Below are 25403 nucleotides of genomic sequence, written 5' to 3' on the forward strand. Positions count from 1 at the left end.
TTTGAGGTCGGATGGCTGCGGGCTTTTTTTGCGGCTGTGGTAACTGATCCAGTACACACATCCCCTCATTGACAGATTTCTGAAATGTCCTTCTTGAGACGCCGCTTTGGCGCCGCAGAGGACGACTCGTCGGTCGAAGTGTCGCGCGAATCGTCGCCTGCGCCCACGCCTACGTCAGATGAGCCGGCAGACTTGCGCCTCGTCACGGCGGAGCGGCTACAGGCGCTGAAGAAGAAATCAAAGGACAAGCGCGGGAAGAGGAAGACGGCATGGATCTTTGGGCTGGGCGGGCTGTTCGGGCTGTGCGTTGCCGCCTTCTTCGTGGGCAGCAATGAGATGATCGACTTGAAGGCCCTGCAGGACGTCAATCTGGAGAGCGTGTGGGAGGCGCTTCCTACGGCGTTTATACGGGATGCGCAGAAGCTGCAGGTAGGTATCTCTGTGATATGAGGGCGGTTGCGGAGTGCTGATTTGCACGGCTCAGTAGAAGCAAGAACGTGAGGCAGTTAACTACGACTCCTTCATGGTTGGATTGCATGCTCGTAAACAAGGCATCAAGGCCCATCACCCCGTCATCATGATTCCCGGCGTCATCTCTACGGGTCTCGAGTCCTGGAGCACCGAGGAAGGGTCGAGGCAGTACTTCCGCAAGAGGCTTTGGGGCTCGTGGACCATGATGCGCGCCCTCGTGCTGGACAAGGCCGGCTGGAAGAAGCACATCATGCTGGACAAGGCTACAGGACTGGACCCACCTGGGGTGAAACTCAGAGCAGCCCAGGGCTTCGATGCCGCAGACTTTTTTATCACGGGTTATTGGATATGGAACAAGATCCTCGAGAACCTGGCCACCATTGGATACGATCCGGGGAATTCCTTCACCGCGGCGTACGACTGGCGCATGACATACATGAACTACGAGATCCGCGACCAGTACTTCACCCGCCTCAAGGCACACATCGAAGTCGCAGTCCACGTGTCCAACAAGAAAGTCGTCCTCCTCTCGCACTCCATGGGCTCGCAGGTCCTCTACTACTTCTTCCACTGGGTCGAGGCTAAAGGCTACGGTAACGGCGGCACCGGTTGGGTAGACAAGCACGTCGACTCGTGGATCAACATCAGCGGGTGCATGCTGGGCGCGCTGAAAGACATGCCCGCCGTACTCTCCGGCGAGATGAAAGACACCGCCCAGCTCAACGCCTTCGCAGTCTACGGCCTCGAGCGCTTCCTCTCCCGCTACGAGCGCGCGGAGATCTTCCGCGCCATGCCGGGCCTCTCCTCCATGCTGCCCATCGGCGGCAACGCCGTCTGGGGCGACGCAACATGGGCGCCCGACGACAAACCCAACCAAAACGTCTCCTACGGCAGCTTCATCCGCTTCCGCGACGCAAACTCGTCCCTCACCCAGCGAAACCTCACCGTCGAATCCAGCCTCCCCTTCCTCTTCCAGAACAGCGAGCAATGGTTCAAAGACATGATCACATCCTCGTACTCGTACGGCGTCGCCCACACGGCAAAAGACGTAGAGCGCAACCAGCGAATCCCCGCTACGTGGATGAATCCCCTCGAGTCCCGGCTGCCGCTCGCCCCCAACTTTAAAATCTACTGCTTCTACGGCGTGGGTAAAGATACGGAACGCGCGTATTATTATCGGTCTGATGAGGATCCGCTCAGTGGGCTGAATGTCACGCTCGATACGGCGTATATGGCGAATGGCGTTGATCATGGCGTTGTGATGGGTGAGGGCGATGGGACGGTTAATCTGCTGTCCAGTGGGTATATGTGTAATCGTGGGTGGAAGATTAAGAGGTATAATCCCGCGGGCGTGCAGGTTAAGACTTTTGAAATGCTGCATGAGCCGGATCGGTTTAGTCCTCGTGGGGGGCCGAATACTGGTATGTCGTTCCTTTTCTTTATACCTACTTACTTTTCTGTCTCTCCTTTATTTTTGGCATGGGATGGGATGTGGGCTAATTGTATGCAAGCTGATCATGTGGATATCCTGGGCCGCTCGTCACTTAACGATCTTATTTTGCAGGTTGCTGGCGGGAGGGGCGAGCTTATTGAGGAGACGGTTGTTTCGAATATTAGGGAGTATGCGGATAAGGTTAGGATTTATGAGGAGTGAGTGCGTGGGTGGGTTGGCGAGCTGGCGAGCTGACGAGCGGGGTGTGCGGACATGGGGGAAAGGGGGGATGAGAGGAAGTAGCAGGGAAGTGGGTCTTTTTTGGGTGTATAGATTGACCTAATGTGGTTCTTATAGATCTCTTTATCTCGTTGCTGGAACATAGATGGATGGCGGTATTGGGTGGGATGTGATCTTTATGAATTCCATGTTAACCCATGAGTTACGTGTATTCGAGACTGATACGGGTTCGAGCTACTATCTGTTTTCATCTCTAGTCTATGTTGGGATATACTCACTCCTAGACACTTTCCCTTGCGCTGACTTATTAACAAACTTATTCTGTTATATTAGTCTCGTCGTACCAACACTATATTCCCACCTTACTACACTGTTATGCTAACGGGATGGGTTGATGTGAAGAGTATTCTATATTCCACTTCATGCCTTCCTCACATTGCGTAGTAATTTGATGTCATTTAGTCCAATTTGATTGGTATAAACTACCTTATTGTATCTCCACATTCCTGTATGTGTTGCGTGTATATGTAGATTTACACATCCTGTAGCATACAGGAGAGGATTTATACAGCGAGATGTAGTTATTTTTGTTGCGGATTTAGATGCGAAAGGGGAGGAAAGGAGAGTAGAGGAGAGTAGAGGAGAGTAGAGGAGAGATACTGATTGACAGGACGGACATGAAGTGTTTATGCAGGTTTGGATTCGAATAGAGGGTTCTACGTGGTTTGAACAAGTAGGCATGTTGGTTTCCTGTAGCAGTTTCCATATCTGCGTTTGTCTTGCTTATATGTAGATTTCTAGGTAACTTGCAGATACATCATTTGAGCATTTTATCTTATATGACTAGAGCTTCTGTGTTGCTTTGAGAGTGTGGGAGGGTTTTATCAAGTTTTGTTTTGTTGTAGTTTGACGGGGGATGATGGAGGCGAAAAGATGGAAAGATATATAGGATATACAAGTCACGATACTACCGCGTACTCTTACCGATGATTACTGTGTACAAGGCGGTTTGTGTTTTATGTCTCTTATATTACGTTAGAGTATTGGACTTTCTACTGTGTTGTGTCTATTTCCTTCTATGACCTAGAGGAATACGCTGAGGATGAATTAAACCCATAACAAGCAACAACACAAGGCTTGCCTGTACATATTCATACTCGGATCACTCTTCCGTCCAGACATGCACACACACCCCGTGCAACCCCTCCGCATTCACCCAAGAACCCAGAACCCAGCACAACACCACCTTATCAATCACAGCAATGATTTGGAATGCCCCTTCAGCCCATCTTACTAAGACCCATATCTCCCTCTCTCGCCCAACACCCTCGCCGCCGCGCATTTCACATAAAGCCCCACCCCCGACTCGTCGCCCAGGACATGACTTGCCATACCGCCGAGAACAAGCGCCGCCCGACACCACTTATCCATTCGTCCGTTCATCCCTCCACCCATCTATTCACAGCGCCAGGCAATGCCATGCCGAGCCTGTCATGTACTGGTATGTACGTTATTCGGAGGATTCAACGGTCGTACATGCTTGCTTGCTTGCTTGCTTGCATGTACGTCGATCTGTGGCGCTGGTCCACGTAGACCAAGTTCTTACCCACCCAAGACCAAGACTGGGAATAGCTATCGTGTCGTTATCGCATCGTATTGCATCGCGTGAGCATGCAGACAGGCATGTATGTCTTCGTGTGAGAGATTCATGGAGGAATGGGGGTATTGTGGTACCGAGGAGATTTTGTCACGCGGCGAATCCTGCAAAGGTAAGGGTTTGACTTTTTTCTGGTCGTATGATCGCTTGGTTGGGTTGGTGATTTGAGGCGAGTGGTCTGGAAGGAACAATACGAATGTTGCGTGATTGAAGGAGAGGATTAGACGCGACGCACATCGCAGCGCATCGAATCGCATCGCATCCTTCACAGCAACGTGTACGGTAGCTCTGCATGGCGATATCAATATATCTCGGCTGTTAACCGACGACCAAACACAAACCAACGTCTTTCTCTCCACAAGCGACGCGACACGACACGACACAACCTCCACCCATCCCATCCCACCGGTCCACGCCTCACAGTTTCTCCTCGCCCTTGATAACATCGCGCACCAACCGCAGCCCCTCAACAGCAAACCGCACCATATTGGCCTCGCGATCCACACTCCCCGTCTCCACCTCCCTTGTGGCAACCCCCTTGTCACTCGCAACCGCCAGCGCCACATACCCAGGCGTGCGGTTCCTCGTCTGCCCACCGGTCGGCCCAGCAGTGCCACTCTCGCTGACGGTGTACGTGCTGCCGAGCGTCTGGCGAGTGTGCGCCGCCAGCCCGGACACAATGTCCGGCGTCGGGCCTTTGTAGTCCTTGATGGCGTCTTCGGTCCAGCCGGCATACGCAATGCGTGATTGTAGCGTGTAGAGTGTTAGCCCGCCGGAGTAGAAGCCCGATGCGCCTGGGAACGAGAGGAGCGACGCCGAGATGAGTCCGCCTGCTGCCTGGGGGGTGTGAGTGTGGGTCTGGGGTCGGTAGGTTTGGGGGGGTGGGACTTGCTGTTTCTGCGACTGAGATTGTTTCTGAGCGTTCTTTTAGAAGGGTGGCTACTTCTTTTACTATTTCACGGAGCTCTGCGGGGGGGAATGTGGAGGATGACATGTTTGGGGGTTTTGTGGGGGTTGTTGGAATCACAGTGTTAGATGGGACGAAAGTGCTGCTGGTTGGTGAATGGAGCAATATGTTGTCAAGGCCGAAGGAGCTATGCAAAAGGAGCTGTCGTCGCGGGGTAGCTTCTTGACGTGACGTAATGCAGGGATGTGGAAGTGTAATAAAGCATGTACTAAATACAGCATTAACATTATCAAGAACTCTCCAACAATCTATGCTCGCACACCTAACACGAACCAACGATTCTATTCAAAGGTGAACCGTTCTTCACCTCGCCTCACTAGTCGAATTGGGATCGACGTGCCTCTCAACTGCAGCGTGATGATACTCGCCATCTTAGTGTTGATCGCCTCATCTGCCTTGTTCACAGCCTTCATGTACAACTCTTTCCTTTCCGCACCGCCCTTGGGCATCTTCTCCACCACGTCGTCGCTCGCGTAGTCATCAACAGCAAGCTCGACGCTATACTGTGAGAAGATAGCGGCCAGAACGGCAAGGATCTCAACCTGGGCGAAGCGTCGGCCGATGCAAGACCGAGCCCCGTCGCTGAATGGGATGTATGAGCCTTTGACAGGTCGGAAGAGTTTCGCCGACGTGTCCTCGCCCGACGGCCCTCGTAGCTCCTCGTCGTCGTATTTGATGTCCTCGAATGTATCCGCAGTCTTGGTCTGCGCGAGCCAGCGCTCGGGGCGGAATCGACTGACATCCTGGGCTGCTTCGGCCTCTGATACGTTAGCCGGCGCAGGCCAGTACCGGGGGTTTCGGTGGATGGCTGCATTGAGGAATATGTGCGTGCTTCCGGGCATCGTGTACTGTTGCCCGTCCATGGTGAACTGCTGAGATCGACCTGGGGCGGTTGACTTGGGTATGTTGAGGATAGGCTGTAGGAGACGGAGAGTCTCGTTCATGACTGCTGCTGCCATTCCACTGAACAGCTTTGGGAAATCTTCTTCGTAGTCTAATTGTGCGATTGGTCTGCCCTGTACTACCTCATCGATGTCGTCCTGCAATCGCTTTTGTGAGGCCCAGTTCATGGCGAGATAGATTAAAGAGTAGTGAAGCGTATTGGCAGTTGTTTCATGTCCTGCCAGCATGATAACAAAGGCGTTTCCCAGCAAATCACTCTTTTGCAGGCTGCTGTTCTTCTCGTCCAGAACACCGCTGGCGCGAATCATGGCGTTAAAGAGGTCCATGCCTGTTTTGTTCTCTCCGGACATGACTTGAGCCTTTTTGGCCTCATACATCTGATCCATATACTTGCCCCATTCCTTGACTGCTACACCGACAGTGCGATGTACTTTGACTGGAGACCATGCTGGTTGAACAAGTTAGTATCAAGCTGGAAATTAGTGAGATAGTAGACTTACGCAGATACTTTGGTGGTATGACCTGAGTCCACATGATGTTATGGAGCAACTCGCCCAAAGCTTCACGGTAGTTCATCGTATGGCCTGGCGGTACGCTTGAGCCCCCTAGTACTTTCGCTTGACTTTTGCCCTCCAGAATACGTTTTTCCTCCTCATGGGGCCACACAACGCGTACATCAAAGCCAGCACTGCTAATAACGTATAGTGCAAAGTTCATCGCGCCTGCAGCGGGATCAACCACTGTCAGGTTACCATGTCCATCAGGTCCAGCCCACAGCCCGAGCAGAGATTGTGCGTGATGCAGTGTTTCGGTGAAAACCAACTCATTGTTCTTTTCGCCGAAGCTTGGTGCAGCGAGTTTTCGATGCACCCGCCAATCTGCACCTTCAGTCGACACAAGATTCTTTCCGTAGATATCAAGCGCTCCATACATCTCGAGCGGCTTGGGAAAATCATTACGGCGCTGGGTCATCTGGGTCACTGCTTCGGCATTGGCAACAAACGCAATGAGCCCAGATGGGGAAGCAACGATAAAGACATCTGAGCCAAGTTTTGCATATGGCGAATGTCCAATTCTATATGGCCACTCCGGATCTAAAAGACTAAGATCACAGGCGGTCAGCACTGATATGCTGGAAACATCGCGTGAACATACTCTAACCAAACACCTCGAAGAAAGGATGGCAAACACAGGTTCAGCACCGGCGTGAATATGTAATGCGTTGACAACCAGAGCACACTGAAAATATGGACTGGCGTTATTACAACGGGTAGACCCGAGCTCTTCGCCAATGCGATATTGCGTGAGAGGCCACGATATGTGGTAAGGGCAAAATACAGGACAATGGCTGCAACCGCGCTTAGAACGAGTGACGGCATGATGCCTAGCAGGTATGAATGACTCTGTAGCCAAGAGAAACAATAATAGACAACAGGGCGCTGGGATGAAGTTTGTTGTGAATTGGAGAATGTTACGCGTGGGCAATAACGCCACATGAGGCGATGTTGTGACGTCTACATAGCGCGCATCACCGTCCGCGATCGAAGCGGCTCATCGCACATCTTGATCAACTCGCAGATCTGAAAATCCTACCCGAGACATATGAAGTACATCAGGACTATTGCAATGATAGGTTGCGACAGTCTGGAGAAGCCGAAGATCCTAATAGCAAATACTGCAAGTAAGACCGATATATATAGCTTAGTCAGCTACTGCAAGTCATCGATGGACCTCACCCAATGCGGTTGAGTGCACTCAAGGTCGTCTTGCCTGCAACGACCCTCCCAGATGAATGAATTTAACTGCTCACCGCAACAACGGTCAACGCCGAAATCTACAAAACTTACCTACTGCACGCAATCGTCATTATACGCCATCTTTGCACGCGAAGAGAGGGTATCCCTAACACAAGAAAAGGATAGAAGAGATCCCTGCCTCCAATGTCAAAACCAGACAAGCTTCCAAGTTTGTCGTTTCGAGCGCCGCCAGCCAGGACGAAAATCACTCGCGATGGAGAAAATGCTCACCGTCTCCCGCAACTTTACCGCACTCCAGGACATGTGTCAGGTCGCCGCGGAGACGAACTCGGCGAATCATGCAGACAGTACCACTTTCAATCTGACGCGCATTCAGGTGTTCTGACAGAAAGGTCGACCTAATGAATCAATCTCGCGTTGCCCTGTCGCAAGGCGATGCTTCCATGACACTTCCACCCCGTTCGATGGCAATTCAACAATCTAATCGTGAGTCGGCGCAGTATCGACGCTTGGACGTCCAAACCGAGGCGCACTACTTTGGGCGAGTGTTGGCCATTTTATTGGACGCTTCGGAGCCTCGTGGCCGATGATCCACGTGCGAGCCACCGTTTCCTTGAGCACCGCATGTCAGGGGTGTCCGCGGACATCAGGTTTACCAGCAGTGCCAGGAAAGAGTCCTCGCCTTTTAGAGAACCGCCAAGAGGCGTTGCACGACAATGATGAAATTTTCAAGACACACCGCACCCTGGCATGTTTCCAGTAAAAGTGAAGCCGGCAGAGATCGGCTCGTTGTTTGACATTCGACCCGGGACATTAAACTCTTCCAAGGTAGTTGTTATACTTTCCGTGACCGGTTCCGAGGTTAGCATCAACAGATCGCCTGCCTCTTTGGCGAAGGCGAAAGAGAAGCTGACCGCTCCGACACGGCATATGCGTTATCCGTGTTCGGCTGTCTTGCATGTCCTAAGACGCGCAGGAAGGTTCAGCATGGCAGCCAACGACTTGCGTTTGACGTTGACGCCATTCTGGCGGTCTCGAGATGGGGCACGCTAGGTGGATGTCTGAGTTCGGCATTTGTTCGGAGTCACATACCTGGGTGTTCATAATAGTCAGACTCATGGGTGCCACAAGCATTTACACAGGGCGGACAGGGTGCATATAATCTGCTTGCCGCAGCGATACGAATGCGACTCGAGGGTGCAGATCTTGGGCGACAGCCGTTGGCTGCGAAGGGCTGATGCTCTTACAGAGCCGCAGGACCTACATGGCGACATGTGGCAGGGTGGCGGGTGTGAAGAGCGGTGTCGTACTGAATCGTGACAAACGATTCGTAACGAGGAAATGATGGCGAAAGGTTCATGACAAAGAACGTTAACGCTCGGCCACGGTAGCCACCAGAAGCACATCAGTTCCACGGGAGCTTCTCGAAGACGGCGATGCCTCAATGCAGGGGTCGGCCCATCAATCATGTCCAGCGACTGGCCGTGCACCGGTGTCGAGCTAATTGTCCGACACCACCGCCCAAATAGATTGGCGAGACAGTGATGGCCTGTTCCTGCTCATGAACGGAGGTGGCGGAGAAGCGCGCATAGCGACCGAAACAGCAGCGCAGCGCGGGGCTCGCATTCGTGTTCAGTCGTTACGTTACCTCAGCCAGGGCTCTAGTATTCACCAGGCACGCAGCGATAACGCGTGACGGCGGCCTGGGGGGGGTGCAGCTTTACGCGATCGCGTCAGCAGCGGGAACGACGTTTGCTACGCTCGACGGGGCCTTTATACGCGTCCCAGCAGATGGGAGGAGGCATCGAGGTGTTTGATCAGAGGCTGCTCGTCGTCGATGAGATGGCATCTTGCACGGCGCGCCGACCGGCCCTAGTCCAGCCTCTCGGGTTGATGGCTTGCGACTTGCGACCACTGTGCACAAGCGAGCTGCAGAGGCAGCTGGGCAGCCCTGAATCGTGTTCGGCACTTACTTACTCGTCCTTACGTCGTTGAATCACACTGTCCTGCTCCACCAGCGTCCGCTGCACCGCCTAGCCCCCTCTGCTGTCTATCAAACTTTGTGTCGGCGCGTTTTAGCCCTCGAAGGTGCGCCCCGTCCCCAACCTCGACCCTCGTGTCTAGGCAGAGTGCCCACCAGCCAGTGCCGGACCTGCGCCCTCGTTTTTCGCGTGACCTGCGATCTGCTAGCGCTCAGCACGTTCCCAGTCCTTCCTGCCCAGCTACGCCGTTCAAGGAGTGTTGATTGCTTTCGTTCGCACGGCCCGTCTCAACGCCACTTTTTGCCGACGAGCACCAAACGTCAACGCATAGACTGTCCGCGATTCACCCTGACTGGGCCTTGCCTGCTTCGGATAGTTCTCTCCAATCCTACCATAGGGACTTCGTGCTCCAGGCTAGGTTTTCCTCGCGCGGCTTGAGCAAAGCTCCCGTCCTGCATCCCACTCTGGCCTCCGAGCTCTGCCCTGCGACGCTCCCAAACGCTGCTCTCACCTCCCAGGCGATGACGCGGATTGGGCTGTCTTCCGCAAATCCCTCCCAGCCAACCACCTGCTAACGCACTGGTGAATTGGACCCCTTCTGTCCTTGCGACTGCCGAGGCCGCCCTCTGCACCAGCTGCCCCCCGCGACCTGGCTATCGCCGTTTGACGGCGACCCTCGTACGTAGTAGCTCCAGTGCTCTTGTCATACCTAGTAGCCGCATGGTCTGAGCAAATCCTGTCTACCACATGTGAGCATGGCCGATCCGGACGCGCCTGCCCAGAAAAGGCCTCGTTTGGACTCGGGCAACCCAGTGTATAACGGCCACGGCCGACCACCCCCTCCGCCGCCTCACACCCAACAACCTTCTCGTCATCCGTCACACCCCATCCCGGTCCAGGCCTCTTCTCCCCCTCCATCCCGTTACTACCCACCACACAGCCTGCCGCCTCCATCTCAGCCATACGCTCCTCAGCCCCAACCATATCCAGGACCACTACCTTCACCGTCGCTGCCGCCCACTGACATCCGTCTCTTCTCCGACCCAAGGAACATTCCCTCGCCTGGCCATCGCCCTCATGGCGTCGCCGGCCAGCTTCCGGTAACAGTTTCACAAGACAGCATCTCCACCTACCGTGCGCCACCGACTCCACAGTCTACCGCACCACCGGAACCCCAGAGCTCCAGGTCTACCAGTATCAGCGTCGACGTCAGGTCCCAGCTTCCACCTCACGGTATGGAGAATGGCGGGCATCAAAGCCCTTGGCAGATGACCCCAGATCATCGACCCAACGGCATGTCCAATGGCTACGGCCATACCATCAGTCCGCCAAATTCTAACGAGTCTGCCTTTCACCCACCACCTGGCCCGCCGTACAGTCAGCCTGTTGGCGCTTACACGCCTGGTTCTTACATGAGCCAGTACTCAAGCGCAGCACAACAAGTGAGGCGCAAACAGGTTCGCGCCACACAGGCATGTAATCATTGCCGTGCACGCAAACAAAAATGCGACGAAGCCAGGCCTTGCCAGTTCTGCAGAGAGAACAACTTCGACTGTCAATACAAAGATGTCCCGCCACCAAAGTGCGTAACGCCCTTGTTAGAAACGATCTGATACTAACAATTCACAGACAAGATAGAAGCATGATGCAGCTCCAGGATAGCGTCAACTCTATCACTGACGTTCTGAAAGATTTTGTGGGTGAATTTAGCACGTGGAGACAAAGTGTCGAGAGTAGACTCCCGCCAGCGCGAGGTCTCGAACTGACATCAAATCATGCCTCGCCGGAAGCAACTTTCTCTGCTCCTTTGAAAGATCACAGCGCATCGACTTGGCCCACACCGATCCAAGGACGAGGCCAGAATCTTCGAGTTAGCAGCATGAAAATGGAATCTCCTGTTGTCCCGTACTCAACTATGTCGCCTGGTGCCGGCCAAGTTTCGACCCCAGGTAGGCATGAAACTATGCTCGCTCCCCCACAACAGCCAGCAACTCCGGCCGATAGCGTAAGGAGCGATCGTAGTCGCGTCGCAGAAGGAGTTTCGAAAGAGAAAAGTGGTCTACAAAGTGATCACACAACGCCTGCACATAAGCTACTCGAGGAATGGCCATCTATGAACGCCTTCTACAGAAATGTGGACTATCTCAATCGCCTGGTCGAAAATGGCCATGAGGTATCGGATTATCCTATGCAACTCGAACAGAATCGTGGTCTCATCCGTGTCTGGGGTGTTGGGGAGGGTCAAGACTTGAACGATGGTGCGCAAGGCCCCGGTAGCCCAGAAAGCAACGAGTCCGATGCGCCTTCGCCAGCACCTGGTAGAGAAGGCTTATGGGGCCACCCGCCTATCGACCACTCTAGCCCAGCTACCGCTAATGGCGATACACCTCGCGATCATCCAGGATACGATGGTGGGCTCGGACCAGATGGAAGACCCAATTTCCACTCACGCACACTGTGGGAATTGCATGACTCATATATCACGAACATGCATAACTTGCATCCATTTCTGAATCCTAGCAAACTACGAAGGATGATCCGAGAATTCAGCGAGCAGTACAGTCCTGATGTAAAAGCGGCGAACACCTCTTCACCTGCTACTCATCAACTGAATCCAGGCATCAAGAGGAAGCGGTCGGTTAGTGCGTTCAATGAGCCTTATCTGGCTAAAGGCGCAATCGAGCGCTCCCTTCGCAACGCCATCGTTTTGTTAGTTCTTGCGCTTGGAAAGGTTTGCGCGTACAATGAGAAGCTACCTGCACCTCAAAGCGACAAGACACCTTCTGCCAATGGTTCGTGGGGATACACCCGGGATCCCCAGTATTCCAATGCCAGTTTCACAAGTGACATTTCCGATGATAGCCGGCCACGCAACATCGACACCTTGCCTGGTATGGCGTACTTTGCTTACGCCACTGACATTCTCGGCAACCAACAAGGAGGCAACACGGTAGCGCATGCGCAAGCCATGATTCTTGCCGCTCTGTATTTGAGCCAGTATGCTAGGGTTTTGGAGAGTTGGAGCTGGATCAACAATGCCTGTCGCATCACTCTGGTTCTCATCAAAGCGTAAGCTTGTGTTTTCCAACTTCTACTTAGAGCGTACTGACATTTTTCGAACAGCGACTATCACAAGCTTCACCGCGATTTCCATTTTGGCCCAGACAGTGACCAAAACAAACGGTCGTTGTCTCCCAAAGAGCGGTATAGACTGAACTTGGTCATGTGTGTTTACTGGACCTGCCTGCAACTAGAATCGTCAGTTCCCCTCCTTTCAGGTGGTGTTACCTACTGACTGTTCGCGATAGGGATATCCTGGCTGAGATGAGTACTCTTCCAACTAGTGGCATCTCTAGACATCAGAGTGATATCATGTATCCGGAAGGCGTTTACGAGAATGTCCCTGTTGAGAATGGTGACTCTAGGGATGGCAGACAAGAGGAGGACCGTCGGGAAAGCGGGCGCACTGACGATCCAATGCTCATGTACTCAAGTCAGATCTGGCTTCGTGTTATCCTGAACGAGGCCCATAACGCTTTGTACGGGGCTGGTGAGTGCATAGAAGTATTTCCAAGACTTCCCAGCTGACTTGAATCCAGGCGGCCGCAAGGGCTTCGACACCACCAACATCAATGAGGTCACCGAACACGCAAAGAGCCATGTTAACGTTCTGGAGAGTTGGCGACGAGTGCTACCACCTACTTTGGCCTGGTCAGACGACGATCCTCCGGCCACAGATCTCAACATCGCGCGTCTTCGAGCCAAGTACTATGGAGGACTCTACATGATTCTGCGACCCTACCTACGAATTGCAAACCACACTATCGAACTTCCTCCTGCCAGCATGTCCTGGTCTTCTCAGCAAAACTCGCCGGCACCAGATTCCGTTGCTACCCCTACCAGCAGGGGCATGCATTTGGTGGAGTTAACAGAGAGTCAACGAAAAATCATAGCAGTCGCCGCTCAGTGTATCGACTGTGCTTTCCGGAGTACTATCGCCTTCGACCGCATCGGCGCCGCCCCCGAAAGCCCGTACCATGGCTTCAAGAGTACGCGCCAACGCAGACTTGTGGTGACAAATATTTTCGGCACTCTTCACGCGTAAGTCTTGGAACTGATGTGGTAACCATGCAGTCATTGACAAATTCTAGACAATTCGGAAATATGCTTGTTCTCGCTGCCGTCTACAAGTCAAATCTTCACAAGTACCTGCCGAACCAAGCACAGCTCACAAAGGCCAACCTCACCGCCCTCCTCGCACGGACGATCGATATCCTCTCCGAAGTTGAGCCGAACTCACCGATCCTAAAGATGGACTTGGAGATTCTATCCAACGTCCGACGTCAACACAACCTCTACTAAGAGGTTGGTTTAGCTTGGAAGTCTCACCGCATCCTCTGATCTTTGCATCGCCCATCCGTCACGGCTATTCGCGCATCGCAACCTGTTTTTCATATATCCTTCCTGTGCAATCCGGAGCGGTTAGCATCCGAGTGTCACATCCGCACGTAGTGTACTTCCATGTATATCTTTTTCATCCTCGCATCTCTTGGCGTACATTATCCGTTGTTGGCGGTTTTTCCTTGGTATAAGTACATTCGCATAGGGCGGCTAGCACTGGAACTTTTTTCCGCATTTGTCGCCAGCAAGGCTTGACTTTTCCTTTTTCCGCCATTGAATCTATACCCTAGATAGTTGCAAAGCGGGTGCGGCTGATTGAGATCAACCGTTAACACTGTCTGCACAACGCCATGTTTCGGGGCTCGAGCTCCACTTTGGTCGCGTTCGCATTCCCATTTGGTTATGGCTAGCTCTTCCGATTTTTCTGCTAACGGCCGTTTCTCGGTGTATATGCTAAACTTATGCCTTGGACGAGGTAGATGGTTGGCTGTGGATGTCTCAGCTATTATGAGTATCTCACATGTTTCCCGCATATATGTAACTTAATGGAATATGAAAACAGAGCTATCAAACTTGATGACGACGCCTACGAAGGTAGATAACAAACTCAATGTGTTGCTATCAGATCAACAGTACGCGTCCGACTGGCTTAGCAACTGCCGCGCACATGCACCCCAGGTTGTGTTGAGATTGCATTTCACTGTAACGTTCCGGTACATCTGATTTGGCAGTCATACACCTTGTACCAACAACTTCTATTCGTGCGCGTACAACAGCCACGTGCCTGAGCGCGAAGGTTTGAACGAAAACGCTATCACAGCCTGTGGCATTTGCGTAACTTTTCACCGCACATAACCGCGGCACAGTCCGCAGCTAGGTGAAGGAACCTAAATATCCGACACCACCTCAACTAGCCCACACCGTCTTTATCCCGACACGGTATCTTTTGTTCCAAGAAAATGTCATCCTGCTATTATCTTCGTATCGCGGCCCAACCCAAGATAGAGCTCATGGTGCCCTCACCCCTCACACTAGATCGACAACTACGGCGGGGTCTCGAAGGCTGTCAGTTCCTGGATTGTAAGCCACTGCGTGCCCAGCCGCAGCTAGAACTGGGCTCACCCCAGCCCCTGCTCGTACTACCTAATGCATGCCCAGTTGACGTCGTTGATACATGCAAAATGGTTCGACATTGAAGCTGAAGACAGCCCTGCATCGTACGATTGCGGGGGCCCTAATTGTAATTTCTAGCAAGCTGAGACGGAGGCGTAATGACTGGGGTCGGAATAAATTGAGGTCGCAGCTCCGTGATACAGAGTTTACTGCGTGCTGAAGTCTTCTGAGCGTTAGGCACAAGTGCCGTCGATCAGCTGGGGCAGATCGGACTACAACTGGCCCTTGTTGATGATCTTCAATGCATCACGAGGAGACACGCTGCGTAACCGCGTAAAATCGCGTCAGCTCCGGTACAACTCCGGCCCCATCAGATCAACTCTTTATCTGTGCTTGACCACCCTGGGTGCACCTCGGGTTCTAGATCTTGCACACCGTGCACCTGAAACATAGATCGGCCTATTACAGAAATACAGCTCCACAAAAGCAGATTTGATGATTGGCGAGACAGCCGATCGAGAATACACGATTGGCTGGATAACTTAAAACCATATTGGTATAAACCAGCCTCGCAATTGGACGGACGGCACAACGTTTGGCACGTGGGAAACGATGTACATGCACAAAGCTTGATATTCCAGCGCCTAATCGAGTAATACTCTGCAGAGTTTTCGTAATCCCTGCCAGGAAGAATTGGAAGGCGTTGGCAGTGCTCGCTGTTGCTACAACTACAATCAACCTCTTTGAACTTCAAGTTGTGTGAAGCTTGACCAAAGATAGAGCAGTTTTAGTGTTCTGCTAATGTCCGCCGGTTTAAGTCCTAATCCTAGCCCTCAATGATCCACGTGGTTGGGCACCAGCCGACCCAAATTGTTGGGATGAGCGAAGATGGACTAGCGAATGATGTATAACGGCTTTTCCTCCGCCTCATAATAAGCACTAGGACAAGCTGGGACAGTAAGCGAAAAAGTAATATCAAGGACCCGTTCGTGGTTGGCGTGTATCGTATTGTGATCCTTTAATACAATACACCGTGTATTGATCCTTTGGGTTCGAAGCTCTGCGCGCCTTAAACGCTGAATAAATATCATCCCCTACACAGTGGTGATCTCTTTTTATGCGTAGCATTACAATGCTGAGCTGTGGCCTTCTTCAAAGACCATGTTCGATGCTTGGACGTGATTGTTCGGCTCATGATCCGTTATCTTGAGGCATGTACTGCCACACATACCCCAGGCCGTGGGGAGCCCGTTGTCGATGATCCCCCAGGCGCGCGCAATGGCCTGATTTATACATCTTTCAGGATGTCATGAGCGCACCACAGCCAACAACCGCTAAATTTAAAAACTATACACAGTAAAAAATCACGAAAATCACCTGCAGTACGCCTCACTCGGACCTCGCGCGCCTCCTACAATTTATCGCCTCCCCGAGGATCTCTTGCAGATCATGCACCCGGCACCCCAGTCTCAGACGGAATTCCAGAACGACAGGTCAAATCCTGCATCGTACGCGTCCACTGTCGATCATACCACGGCCCCGCGAAACAAGCAAAGTCTATGCAAGATCTAGCCACTCTGTACATCTCCCTCGACCTCTCACCGATGAGATCCTCTGCCGCAACAGTCGGCGTGCAGCCAGCGATCCTGGCGCCTGCAGGCGGTTTGAGGCGACAATCCCTCGGCTCGCTGCAGCATATCCATTACAGACGTCCAGGACCACGTCTACAGGACAGTGAATTGTGCAGATTCAAGGGCAGTGCCGGGGTGCCTGTATCGCGAGGTAAGTTAAAGTGTGACCTGACGCTTTGCTTTTTGTTGGTGGCGCTCCATGTCGACTTTCAAAATTGGAGGAATACGAAAACGACGACGTCACGACTCGCACAAAGTACCGTCAGTACTGTCTCATGATTCTCAAACAAGAACTTGTACGACAAGCGTCGAATACCAGGGTAAAGAGCTGTTTGCGAGGCGAAGAGTCGCTGCCTACGTGAGCTAATATGCGGGAAGCAGAAGACAGTAGGTAGTAGGTACCCGATACGAGCCATTCAGGACGCATTGCATGTTTCAAATGGTAGCAGACATATGAAAACCTTTCACAAGGTACCACAGTGTAACGCAACATGCCGTCTTTTTCTCATTTCCTCCTCTGATCTCTCTCCGCGACGACAGTTCGCTGGCAACTTCCCCATGATGTAAGTTTCCGGTCACACCAACCGTTATTGCGCCATTCCACCACATTTTTTCCCAACACCGTTGAAAATTCTGAACCTTCCAAGCGCATTCGCAAGCCCGTTCACGTTCGGCGCTCAGGACTAATGCAAGAAGGCGTCAGCCTCAATCTGTCAAACTATGTCGTTGGGCTCGTTGGGCTTCGACGACGAACACATAGCCGCGGGGGTTCGCGTGGGCGTTGGACGTTGTGCATAAGTAACATACAACAGCCGTTTGTGACACGTCTGACATGTTTGACACGTCTGACTCGGTGGGAGGCTGAGATTGGGTTCCTAGTGCGAAAGGATACTCTCACGATGATTGAAGTCGTTCATGATGCATAGTCACTTTTTCTTGCGAAGTGCGGTCATTTACTATCTGTTTTTGTCATATTCACGCTACTCTCTCATACAATTGACAGTGAGGCTGTATGTTGGTAACACGCCAAATTCCCAAGAAGACAAGTAACGACTCGATGGTCGAAGAATGGAGAGTATTCTTAAGATCATCAAATAGGAGTCTAGATATAGTATCAGGACAACTTCGACATCGTTGAGTTATTCGAAGGGTACTAGCATGGAATGGAGGTTTGTATAATTGAACACTGTTCATATCAAGACCCAGTCGTACTTCTGTCCCTTCCTCGTTCGAAGGTTTTCACCTCAGCAACTGACCTCATCCTTCCGTACTTCCCTCTCAATTGCAACCGCCTTCCAAACACATGTTGCTCTTTCTCCAGTCTCCTAAGATCGCACGTACGACCCATCAATATGACATGGTTCAGCATTCGCATCCACGCAAAGCGAAGCGCACTGCCGTACAATCGTTCCACGAGCCATGCCTGCCTATGGGCGCCATGTGCTACGATTGAATCTATGGTCGAAGCGCTTCTTATCACTTCTTCAGCAAACACAACTCTCAACCCTATTCCTAGGCCCTAGTTCCCCCTCTGAGCGTCCTTTTCGAGACTTCACGATCCTCTTGATTCAAGCCGAACTCTAACCCTACCTCTGATACGATTCCACTTGTGCCTCTGTCTGCGATACTAAGCACCAATATCCTGCGAAACGATCCCTCGAATTCTGCACAGCGCTCTGGGGTCCTGAGTGAGCGAGCGAGCAAGTGAACATATTGTCTTTGTCGAAACAGCGTCACAAAGGCTCAATGTCCTGTCGTCCGGTCCATGCGGGTTGGAGGCCCTCCGGACACGCGCGTCCAGTTTTACAGCAACCGCATAGCGAATCCACGTACATATCACTTCCTCCTCGCTCGTATCCCACGCACCATCAATCCGATTTCCAAGTTCTACATCCAGCACCCAGTGTTTGGCCACTCACCTCGCTCACAAGAACGCCAACGCGACAGCAGGGCAGCCGTGAGATGGACTCCCGACATGTGCATTTCGACCTCATCCCCCGAGGGAGGACACAATACACCAGACACGACGAAGAGTACACATACCAAAGCAGTCGAGAGGGTGTCTGCGAGGACACCCCCTCCCACCTCCTAACACGGCACTCACATTCACGCGTATCTCCACTTCTCCTCCCCGTGTCCGACTCGCACTCCTCCCAGCCAACAATCTACATAGTAACCTTCAGCAACGTGCAGACACCCACACTCCAGGCGCTAAACCACCTCCTCACAGACCATCTGCCTCACCGCGATCCTCCCATTCCTCACCTATATACCATCGACGCATCGAACATGACGCCTCCGCCGTCCCAGATATGCGCAGCATACTCGGGCTTATCACCCGTTGTGCAAGAATACGTCATGCAGGATGCTCGCGCACGAGAAGCGGTGCGGCGCGCGGTTAAGGAATTGCTTGCGTTTGGAGAGCGGAAGAGAGGGGGAAGGGGAAGAAACGAGGTGGCACTCAGTGTATGCTGTGTTGCAGGGACACATCGCAGTGTGTCTATTGCGGAGCGGATTGCAAGGGAGGTCAATACCGAAGTGCGGAGACTAGGGGGCGGGGATGGAGTGAGGGTTGTGGCAAGACATGTGCATCGTGTCAGGGGGAAGAGGGATCCATTTTAAGGCGTTGAAATGGTTGAGACGAGTCTTCGTTTGAAGAAAAGTAAACTGGAGGACGGAAGTATTTGAATTGACAAGATGGCTAATAGCAACTCCTAACCCATATGATACGCCGTTTGAAGAATCTCAAAAATGCAGAGAGTATCTACCATTTAAACACACACAAACAGTTTTCAAACCCCTCACTCACTCTGCGTCAACTCTTTACACGCAGTTGCTCTGTCCAGCGTGGAACACACCATCCGAGCTCTCGCATCCACACTTGCCGTCATCAGGGCTCTTGATGCACCCCGCTCCCTCGCCGGACGACGCTCCCTGGGAACTCCAGAAGAACGTCCACTTGTCCGTGCTGGCGGTCATCGCCGTTCCAGGAGCACATGAGTACGCCTGGCAGGTTCCGTAGGGCGCACCGTAGACCTTGTCGTACTGGTGGTCTGTCGTGAAGACGGCGAAAGTCTGGCTCGTAACGCGGGTGTTGTGGCTGCACTCGGCGGCTTGGATGGCCTTGGAGGTTTTGCCGGCTGGGTGGATGTTAGTTTGGTGGTTGATGATGGTGAGGGGATGGGATGGGGAGCATACGGGAGCAGGCGAGGGTCGATGGGGCCTTGCCCTTGGTGTTTGAGAGGGCTGGGCTGAGAGTTGCGGAGACGGCTGTCGCGAGGACGAAGACGCTGAGGATGGAGGAGTGGATGTACATGTTGGGCTGTTGGATTTTGATGTTCTTGGTGGTGAATTGGTGTATTGTTTGAAGTAGTGAATCAATGGTAGTGGGCAACGAAGTCTTTTATAGGGAACGTCCTGCACGGTCTCGGCCATTCTTTTCATCTCGCGGAATATGGAGTAGGGCCTGATCTTCACCGCTTGAACCCGCGAAGCCGCGAAGCCGCGTTGCTTGTCAGGCTTGTTTTAGTGCACGGAGATTATTTCGTTTCAGCTTGCGATGTTTCAGAACATGTTGAGCATGGGAATAATGGTATGACGTGAAGCTTGGATCATCCATAGGTACACCTGTCAGTACTTCCATTTCAAGAAGCTCAAGCGACCACAGCGTACTGTGGTGGTACATGTGAGTAGTCGATGTACTTATCCCAGCGATGCCCTAGTAACGTTCAAAACGCAACATACGCCACCAATCAGAACTCCAGATTCTTGGGTGGACAAGCTTTACTTGACGATCATTGTGTGTTTGATGTATAGATATCCATGCTTAGCGACCCACTTTTACTACTACTTCCATTGCAGTACTACCACCTATAATGATCTGCGTTGAAAACATCCACCATTCTTTTGTACTGTGCAACCACAACAGATCCTCTGTGCTGGGAATGTCTGCTGATTAGCCCCGACACGAAGATGCTTGCGTGAAAGTGACGTCCTTTACGATGTGGTCAGATTCCTGCTCGGAGTTGCCGTGATATGCACCCCCCTGATGTTTCCTCAACTCGCCACATTCATGAGCTACTTAGGAGCTATTTACACTAAACGGAAGTGAGAGCTGCAATTGGCGCTTGAGGCTATAAGTGTTCTTCTAATTCGCCGAGACTTGTATACAGACGGTCTGTGCGGAGGACGGCAATTTGGGAAGACATCGGGTGGATACTATAGTATGCACTTAGCAACGAAGGTCCGATTCCTTCTCGAAAGATAGTATACAATCGCACGACAATCCAATTTCTAATGTGCGTGATCCGTCTGCATGCATTCGCGCATCCTCCTTAGACCGGTCGATCCAACGATTTCCTTCAGCGATCTCTCTTGAATTCCTTCTCCGGCTTTGCATTCCACTTTTTTGGTTCGTACTCCACGGCTGCCCCTGAATGGCGTGTGCGACGAGATCGCTCGGAAGGTTCTCTACTGAGAGACGTTTGTGAGCGATTACTGGACGTGAACGCTGGCTTCACACCATCGATGCTAGTACTGTCTGGCAGGCCCGATAAAGAGGCCGAAGTGGCGTTGTGATCCGCATCATGTCTAGCCTTCTTTCTCGGACCCTCATGCGCGTAGGGCGTCGTTGAACTTCCACTTCCATCCATCTCAGCTGTGTTTTCTTTCCTTCCGCGTTTCGAATGTACCGGTACGGGCTTCGAGGACGACGAAAGTGGTGAGACTTCTATCCTTTCGGAGCTTTCTACGCGAGTTCGAGATTGGTGAGCAGTCTGTGGGTTTTCAATGACAGGCTTTTCGAACGGAGTCGAGCATTGTCCACAGCCGCGCAATGGCAATGATACCCCAGGGGCAAGGGAGTCAACTGTACATTTCGGTTCTGCTAACCCTTCGGTCTCAAACTGATGTCCAGAAGGTACTGAAGTTGAGCTTGACTGCGGAATATCGACCGTCTGGTGCGGTGGTATGTATACATCTATACAAGATAGAGTCGAACTAGACTCATAGCCCAGGTCTTCGTTCTGATCAGACACAACTGTGCTGGTCCGGTTGCTCGAAATGGGTGCTTGATCGGAATCATTCGCCATTGCTTTACGTAGAGCAAGTCCCAGCGCAAAAGAGACCTTTCTATCCACCCCATTCCCGACGATTCTCCATTGTTCACAGAGTGATCCAATGATGGGTTCAAAGTCTAGATACCCTTGTGCACGTCTAGCTTCAAGAATACTGAGAGGTCTGTCTTGCGACCAATGTACTATGCTGCCGTTTCGCGCATCTTGCAGATTGACGTAAGTAGTGATGGTTGGAATTAGGCCAGCTGCCTTTATTCGCCGGTAAGATTTCCCTACCTCTCTCTTTTCCCGTTGTAGAGATGGAGGGATAAGACCAAGACGATGAGCTTCTGCATAACCGGACCCGGCTGGAGACTTGGGTATCCTCTCCAGAATACCGCGGTCTCTTGTGTTAGTTGCGCGGCAAATCCGATGGTCGGGAACCTCGACACAGGTTTGATTGTTTCCATTGCCAATGTAAGGCAGATCTGCTGTAACCTCCAATGCGGAAACATGAGCAAATGGCGTTGCGTAATGCTCTCGTTGACCGAATCGCTGTCCGTTTGGAAGTTTGCCGAGGCTGGCTGAGAGTGTGTCCTCTGATCGTTTGCTGTGTGTATGGCAAGGTTGTATGATAGGCGTGCGCCCCGGGGCCGCGATGGTGATGAAGATACGTGACCTTTGTTGGGCGCTACCAACATTCCACGCGTCCGTGATAAACTGGTTAACTTGGTAACCCAGCGAAACGAGACAGGATACTAGTTGCGATAGCACGTTTTGATCTTCGAGGCCTTTACGCGTTGAGGCCATTCTAACGACATTCTCTAGCAGGCCGAACTGTGGACGATATATGTCAACAAAAGAGCAAAACGTGCTGATATGAGATGCGTTTCTCAAAGAGCCGTCGCTGAGGTGGTTTTGCTGCAATGCCGAGAATCCTAAAAAACCTGTAAGCAAGCGCTAAATTTGTATGGACTAATGAACGAGTAAATATACCTGGACATGGAGATCCTGCAGCAATGAACTGCACTTCCCCGACATGCGCGATGAATTTGTCGTTCTGTCCAGAAAGCAACTGGCAGAAATAGTCATCCACCGAACCCTGGTAGAGTTTCATTGTGGCAGGGTTCTGCGCGTTTGCTTTTTGTGTATGCATAGCATGTGCACTGAAGTCGACCACAGTTTTGAACTCAACTGCGCCTCCTTCTTCCAAACCTCGATCGAGATTGCCACCGCCAGAGAAAATACTCAGTCCATTCAGTTTTTCGAATGAAGTCTTAGCATCAAAGTCAGTACCAGGATTGATGCAGTCAGGTAGCTTCTCAACACAAGTCAAATATCGAGAGTTTATCGTACTGGTCAGGCGTGTTGAAAAGAACCAGAAATCTCCACACCCTCTACGATTGTATGGAAAGGGGACGTTTCCGCGAAGTACTTCGCCTTTAGGTACAAATCGGACATTGCATCTTCGTCGAAGTCGCGCTACTGGTATCGCCTCAAACTCGTCGGTGAATACCAGCTCGTTGGGCGCAATCTCATTTCGTTGCATATCTCCCAGCAGATCCTTACAGTCTCGCTCCAGACGTAATAGTTTCCGAACAGTTACTTTTCGAGCCGCTTTGTCAACTTCGTGAATGATAACAGGGTCCAGGAACTCTGACTGCTTTCGTATAGATCGGGTCATATATATCGTATCTCCTGGGTGGTATTTGTCGATAGGATCAACGTTCGCTTGTTGACACGTGCATGTCAAGTGATCTCTGGTCCATGTTACGAAGGCAGTCTTGTCTGCTAGATATGTCTGCCGGATGAAATAGTCCTTCGGCGTGTCGAGCTTGTCAGGCAGCCAATCTACGCTGTACTTCCTGATTATATCTGAGGAGAAGAGACTTGCCGCAGAATCGCAGTTGCAGTGATTTGAGAAGAAAATCTCTTTCTCGAAAGGATATCTTGCTCCACATATGTTGGTGTGCTGTGGTAAATAAAGCCAGGTCACTAACAGTCGCTCTAAGCCGCTGTCTGTCCGCTCAATCTTCTGCACGTAAGCTAGCCATTCCTGGTCCTCTTTGTTCCACAGCGTCGTTTTAGTATCATCAGGGTTTATAGCGACTACATCTCCGACCTTGACTGGCCCAACATTTTCCAGACCCCAAGCGCGTGGTTTCGATCCCAAAGTGATTGGGTCTTCTGGGAACTTAAGCTTCTCCTTTAGAAGCTGTTGTGCTTGTGCCACTGAATTGCATGGATCCATGCTCTTCAACTTACTGCCAAAGTACATATGGCTGAAACAACGATAGACGGCTGGAGTTGCAAGAGTGACCTTTACGACCTCCTTTTGCCGTTTGATGCTTGTTGCCCCCTTGACCATGCAGTCGCCCCATAGAGGATGAGCCAGTAGGCCATCAGAATTGGGTAGATTGGAAGCTTGAAGATGAATAAACTCGATATGAGCGTTGACGATGACTCGAAAGTCGGTTGCACTTCGGACTGCAACATGCCACAGCTTGAATACGTCGTCGCAGAATCGACTCGTGAGCCAAAGATGAAAGTAATGACGAAACACTTCGAGGCCTACCGAGCGTACAGGCTGACTCTCTAGAAAATCGACAACGTGTTTCGCTAGTTGGGCGACCCAGATGGAAGGTTCATGGAATCTTCGGTACAGGCTTGCTGGCTTCTTCAATCGATACCAAATGTCGACCTTTTTGTCTGTGTAGGCGAGCGATGACTGGACAAACAGAGTTACAGACGGGTCTGTGTCATCGCCGTACCCTTCGACAGAAGTATGCTGAATTGAAACTTCCTCAACATAGTGTCTAACGTTGCCCAGAGATACAAAACCGTTGAAACTGAGCTCTGTTACTTTTAGGTTGTGCAGATACAGGCTTGTGAGTTCCAGTGATCGTTTATTATCTTTAAGCAGAGACCTGTAGATTTCGAAATCGTGCAAGTCTGCAATTATGAGTTCTCGATTACTCTTGTAACCTTCGTAGCTTGTCGACTCTCGTGGTATGCGGCACCATTCATCCTGCAGCAATGGTCAGCAACTCTCAAATTCCTCGTATGTCGACGTACTCACCTTAAGGCTCTGGAGGGCATCTAGCTCGCAGGTCACAGACACTGGAGGATTCCAGTTAGCAGCACATGATCGCGGATAATCCGACGGCGAGGGCGCTATCTTCACTGTGCTGACAGAGGACGAAACGATGTTGGATTGGGCGACTGCGATCGTATCGCTCGATGAAACCATTACGTCCAAAAAAGACTGTGAAGATCTCAACCAGCGGTATAGAACGATGAACCTGCGGAAGGCTGCACTTTCAAGGGCGAAAGAAACGATGTTAGAGGATCGTGTGCGTGTAGTGCGAAGCGAGTACAATCGCGAAACTCCTCGTTAGGCGCCTCTCAGGCGGCCATTGCCCAAAGATCCCTGAAGCGAATTCGACGGTGAAAGTGAGTTGTGAAAACCTGTTCTCAATCTTCTCTTTCTGACAACAGCGCGACTTCGCGGTCGAAAACAAGCGAACGCGTCGCGTCGATGTGCCAAGGGGAAATATGAGTCAACATGGACAAAGCCGTCTGAACGAGCGACATATACAACAAAGACTAGCGAAAGTAGAAGACGTTCATATCGTGTCCTGAAAAGTATTGTAGTAGAGATTGACCGCTGTTGTGGTCCGGCACGCGTCAAGCGGAGGTGAGACCAAATGCAGCCTCGCGAAACTCGGGGCCACATTGATGGTCCTAGCCACCTGTATTATGGAAAGTGAGAGAAGGCACTCGAAATAGCGGGCG

The 25403-nt window shown here is 51.7% G+C and overlaps 9 protein-coding genes across 9 annotated transcripts; 5 read left to right on the forward strand and 4 right to left on the reverse strand.

Annotated features, from left to right (window-relative positions):
- Window positions 1-15: 15 nt before the first annotated feature.
- P153DRAFT_362153 (LACT-domain-containing protein) lies at window positions 16-2135 on the forward strand. The gene is made up of 3 exons (XM_033667070.1): window positions 16-429; window positions 488-1892; window positions 1983-2135. The coding sequence occupies exons 1-3, from the start codon at window positions 85-87 to the stop codon at window positions 2123-2125; spliced, it is 1893 nt and encodes a 630-aa protein (XP_033528772.1). The 5' UTR covers window positions 16-84; the 3' UTR covers window positions 2126-2135.
- Window positions 2136-3193: 1058 nt separating this feature from the next.
- On the forward strand, window positions 3194-3839 carry P153DRAFT_362155 (uncharacterized protein). Its single transcript, XM_033667071.1, has 2 exons — window positions 3194-3641; window positions 3754-3839. The coding sequence occupies exons 1-2, from the start codon at window positions 3406-3408 to the stop codon at window positions 3773-3775; spliced, it is 258 nt and encodes an 85-aa protein (XP_033528773.1). The 5' UTR covers window positions 3194-3405; the 3' UTR covers window positions 3776-3839.
- Window positions 3840-4217: 378 nt separating this feature from the next.
- On the reverse strand, window positions 4218-4794 carry P153DRAFT_371777 (uncharacterized protein; the record flags this gene model as incomplete). Its single annotated transcript, XM_033669340.1, has 2 exons — window positions 4218-4637; window positions 4693-4794. The coding sequence occupies 2 exons, from the start codon at window positions 4792-4794 to the stop codon at window positions 4218-4220; spliced, it is 522 nt and encodes a 173-aa protein (XP_033528774.1).
- Window positions 4795-5048: 254 nt separating this feature from the next.
- Window positions 5049-7049, reverse strand: P153DRAFT_278523 (cytochrome P450 monooxygenase-like protein; the record flags this gene model as incomplete). The annotated part of the gene is made up of 3 exons (XM_033662957.1): window positions 5049-6118; window positions 6171-6772; window positions 6826-7049. 3 exons carry the CDS (start codon window positions 7047-7049, stop codon window positions 5049-5051), a joined length of 1896 nt encoding a protein of 631 aa, XP_033528775.1.
- Window positions 7050-9793: 2744 nt separating this feature from the next.
- Window positions 9794-13870, forward strand: P153DRAFT_896 (uncharacterized protein). Its single transcript, XM_033673476.1, has 6 exons — window positions 9794-10991; window positions 11039-12478; window positions 12533-12667; window positions 12718-12959; window positions 13009-13510; window positions 13561-13870. Exons 1-6 carry the CDS (start codon window positions 10165-10167, stop codon window positions 13769-13771), a joined length of 3357 nt encoding a protein of 1118 aa, XP_033528776.1. The 5' UTR covers window positions 9794-10164; the 3' UTR covers window positions 13772-13870.
- An 871-nt stretch (window positions 13871-14741) lies between these two features.
- Window positions 14742-15081, forward strand: P153DRAFT_362162 (uncharacterized protein). The gene has a single exon (XM_033667072.1). It carries the CDS (start codon window positions 14770-14772, stop codon window positions 15004-15006), a length of 237 nt encoding a protein of 78 aa, XP_033528777.1. The 5' UTR covers window positions 14742-14769; the 3' UTR covers window positions 15007-15081.
- A 3238-nt stretch (window positions 15082-18319) lies between these two features.
- P153DRAFT_380202 (uncharacterized protein) lies at window positions 18320-19176 on the forward strand (the record flags this gene model as incomplete). Its single annotated transcript, XM_033669910.1, has 2 exons — window positions 18320-18457; window positions 18505-19176. The coding sequence occupies 2 exons, from the start codon at window positions 18320-18322 to the stop codon at window positions 19174-19176; spliced, it is 810 nt and encodes a 269-aa protein (XP_033528778.1).
- Window positions 19177-19188: 12 nt separating this feature from the next.
- P153DRAFT_427097 (uncharacterized protein) lies at window positions 19189-20123 on the reverse strand. The gene is made up of 2 exons (XM_033672645.1): window positions 19753-20123; window positions 19189-19694 (listed from the first exon to the last, which is right to left on the reverse strand). The coding sequence occupies exons 1-2, from the start codon at window positions 19868-19870 to the stop codon at window positions 19378-19380; spliced, it is 435 nt and encodes a 144-aa protein (XP_033528779.1). The 5' UTR covers window positions 19871-20123; the 3' UTR covers window positions 19189-19377.
- Window positions 20124-20915: 792 nt separating this feature from the next.
- On the reverse strand, window positions 20916-24858 carry P153DRAFT_380204 (S-adenosyl-L-methionine-dependent methyltransferase; the record flags this gene model as incomplete). The annotated part of the gene is made up of 3 exons (XM_033669911.1): window positions 20916-22546; window positions 22605-24636; window positions 24688-24858. The coding sequence occupies 3 exons, from the start codon at window positions 24856-24858 to the stop codon at window positions 20916-20918; spliced, it is 3834 nt and encodes a 1277-aa protein (XP_033528780.1).
- Between the last annotated feature and the right edge of the window lie 545 nt (window positions 24859-25403).

The sequence above is a fragment of the Dothidotthia symphoricarpi genome, assembly GCF_010015815.1.
Source record: "Dothidotthia symphoricarpi CBS 119687 unplaced genomic scaffold P153scaffold_1, whole genome shotgun sequence".
NCBI lineage: Eukaryota > Fungi > Ascomycota > Dothideomycetes > Pleosporales > Dothidotthiaceae > Dothidotthia > Dothidotthia symphoricarpi.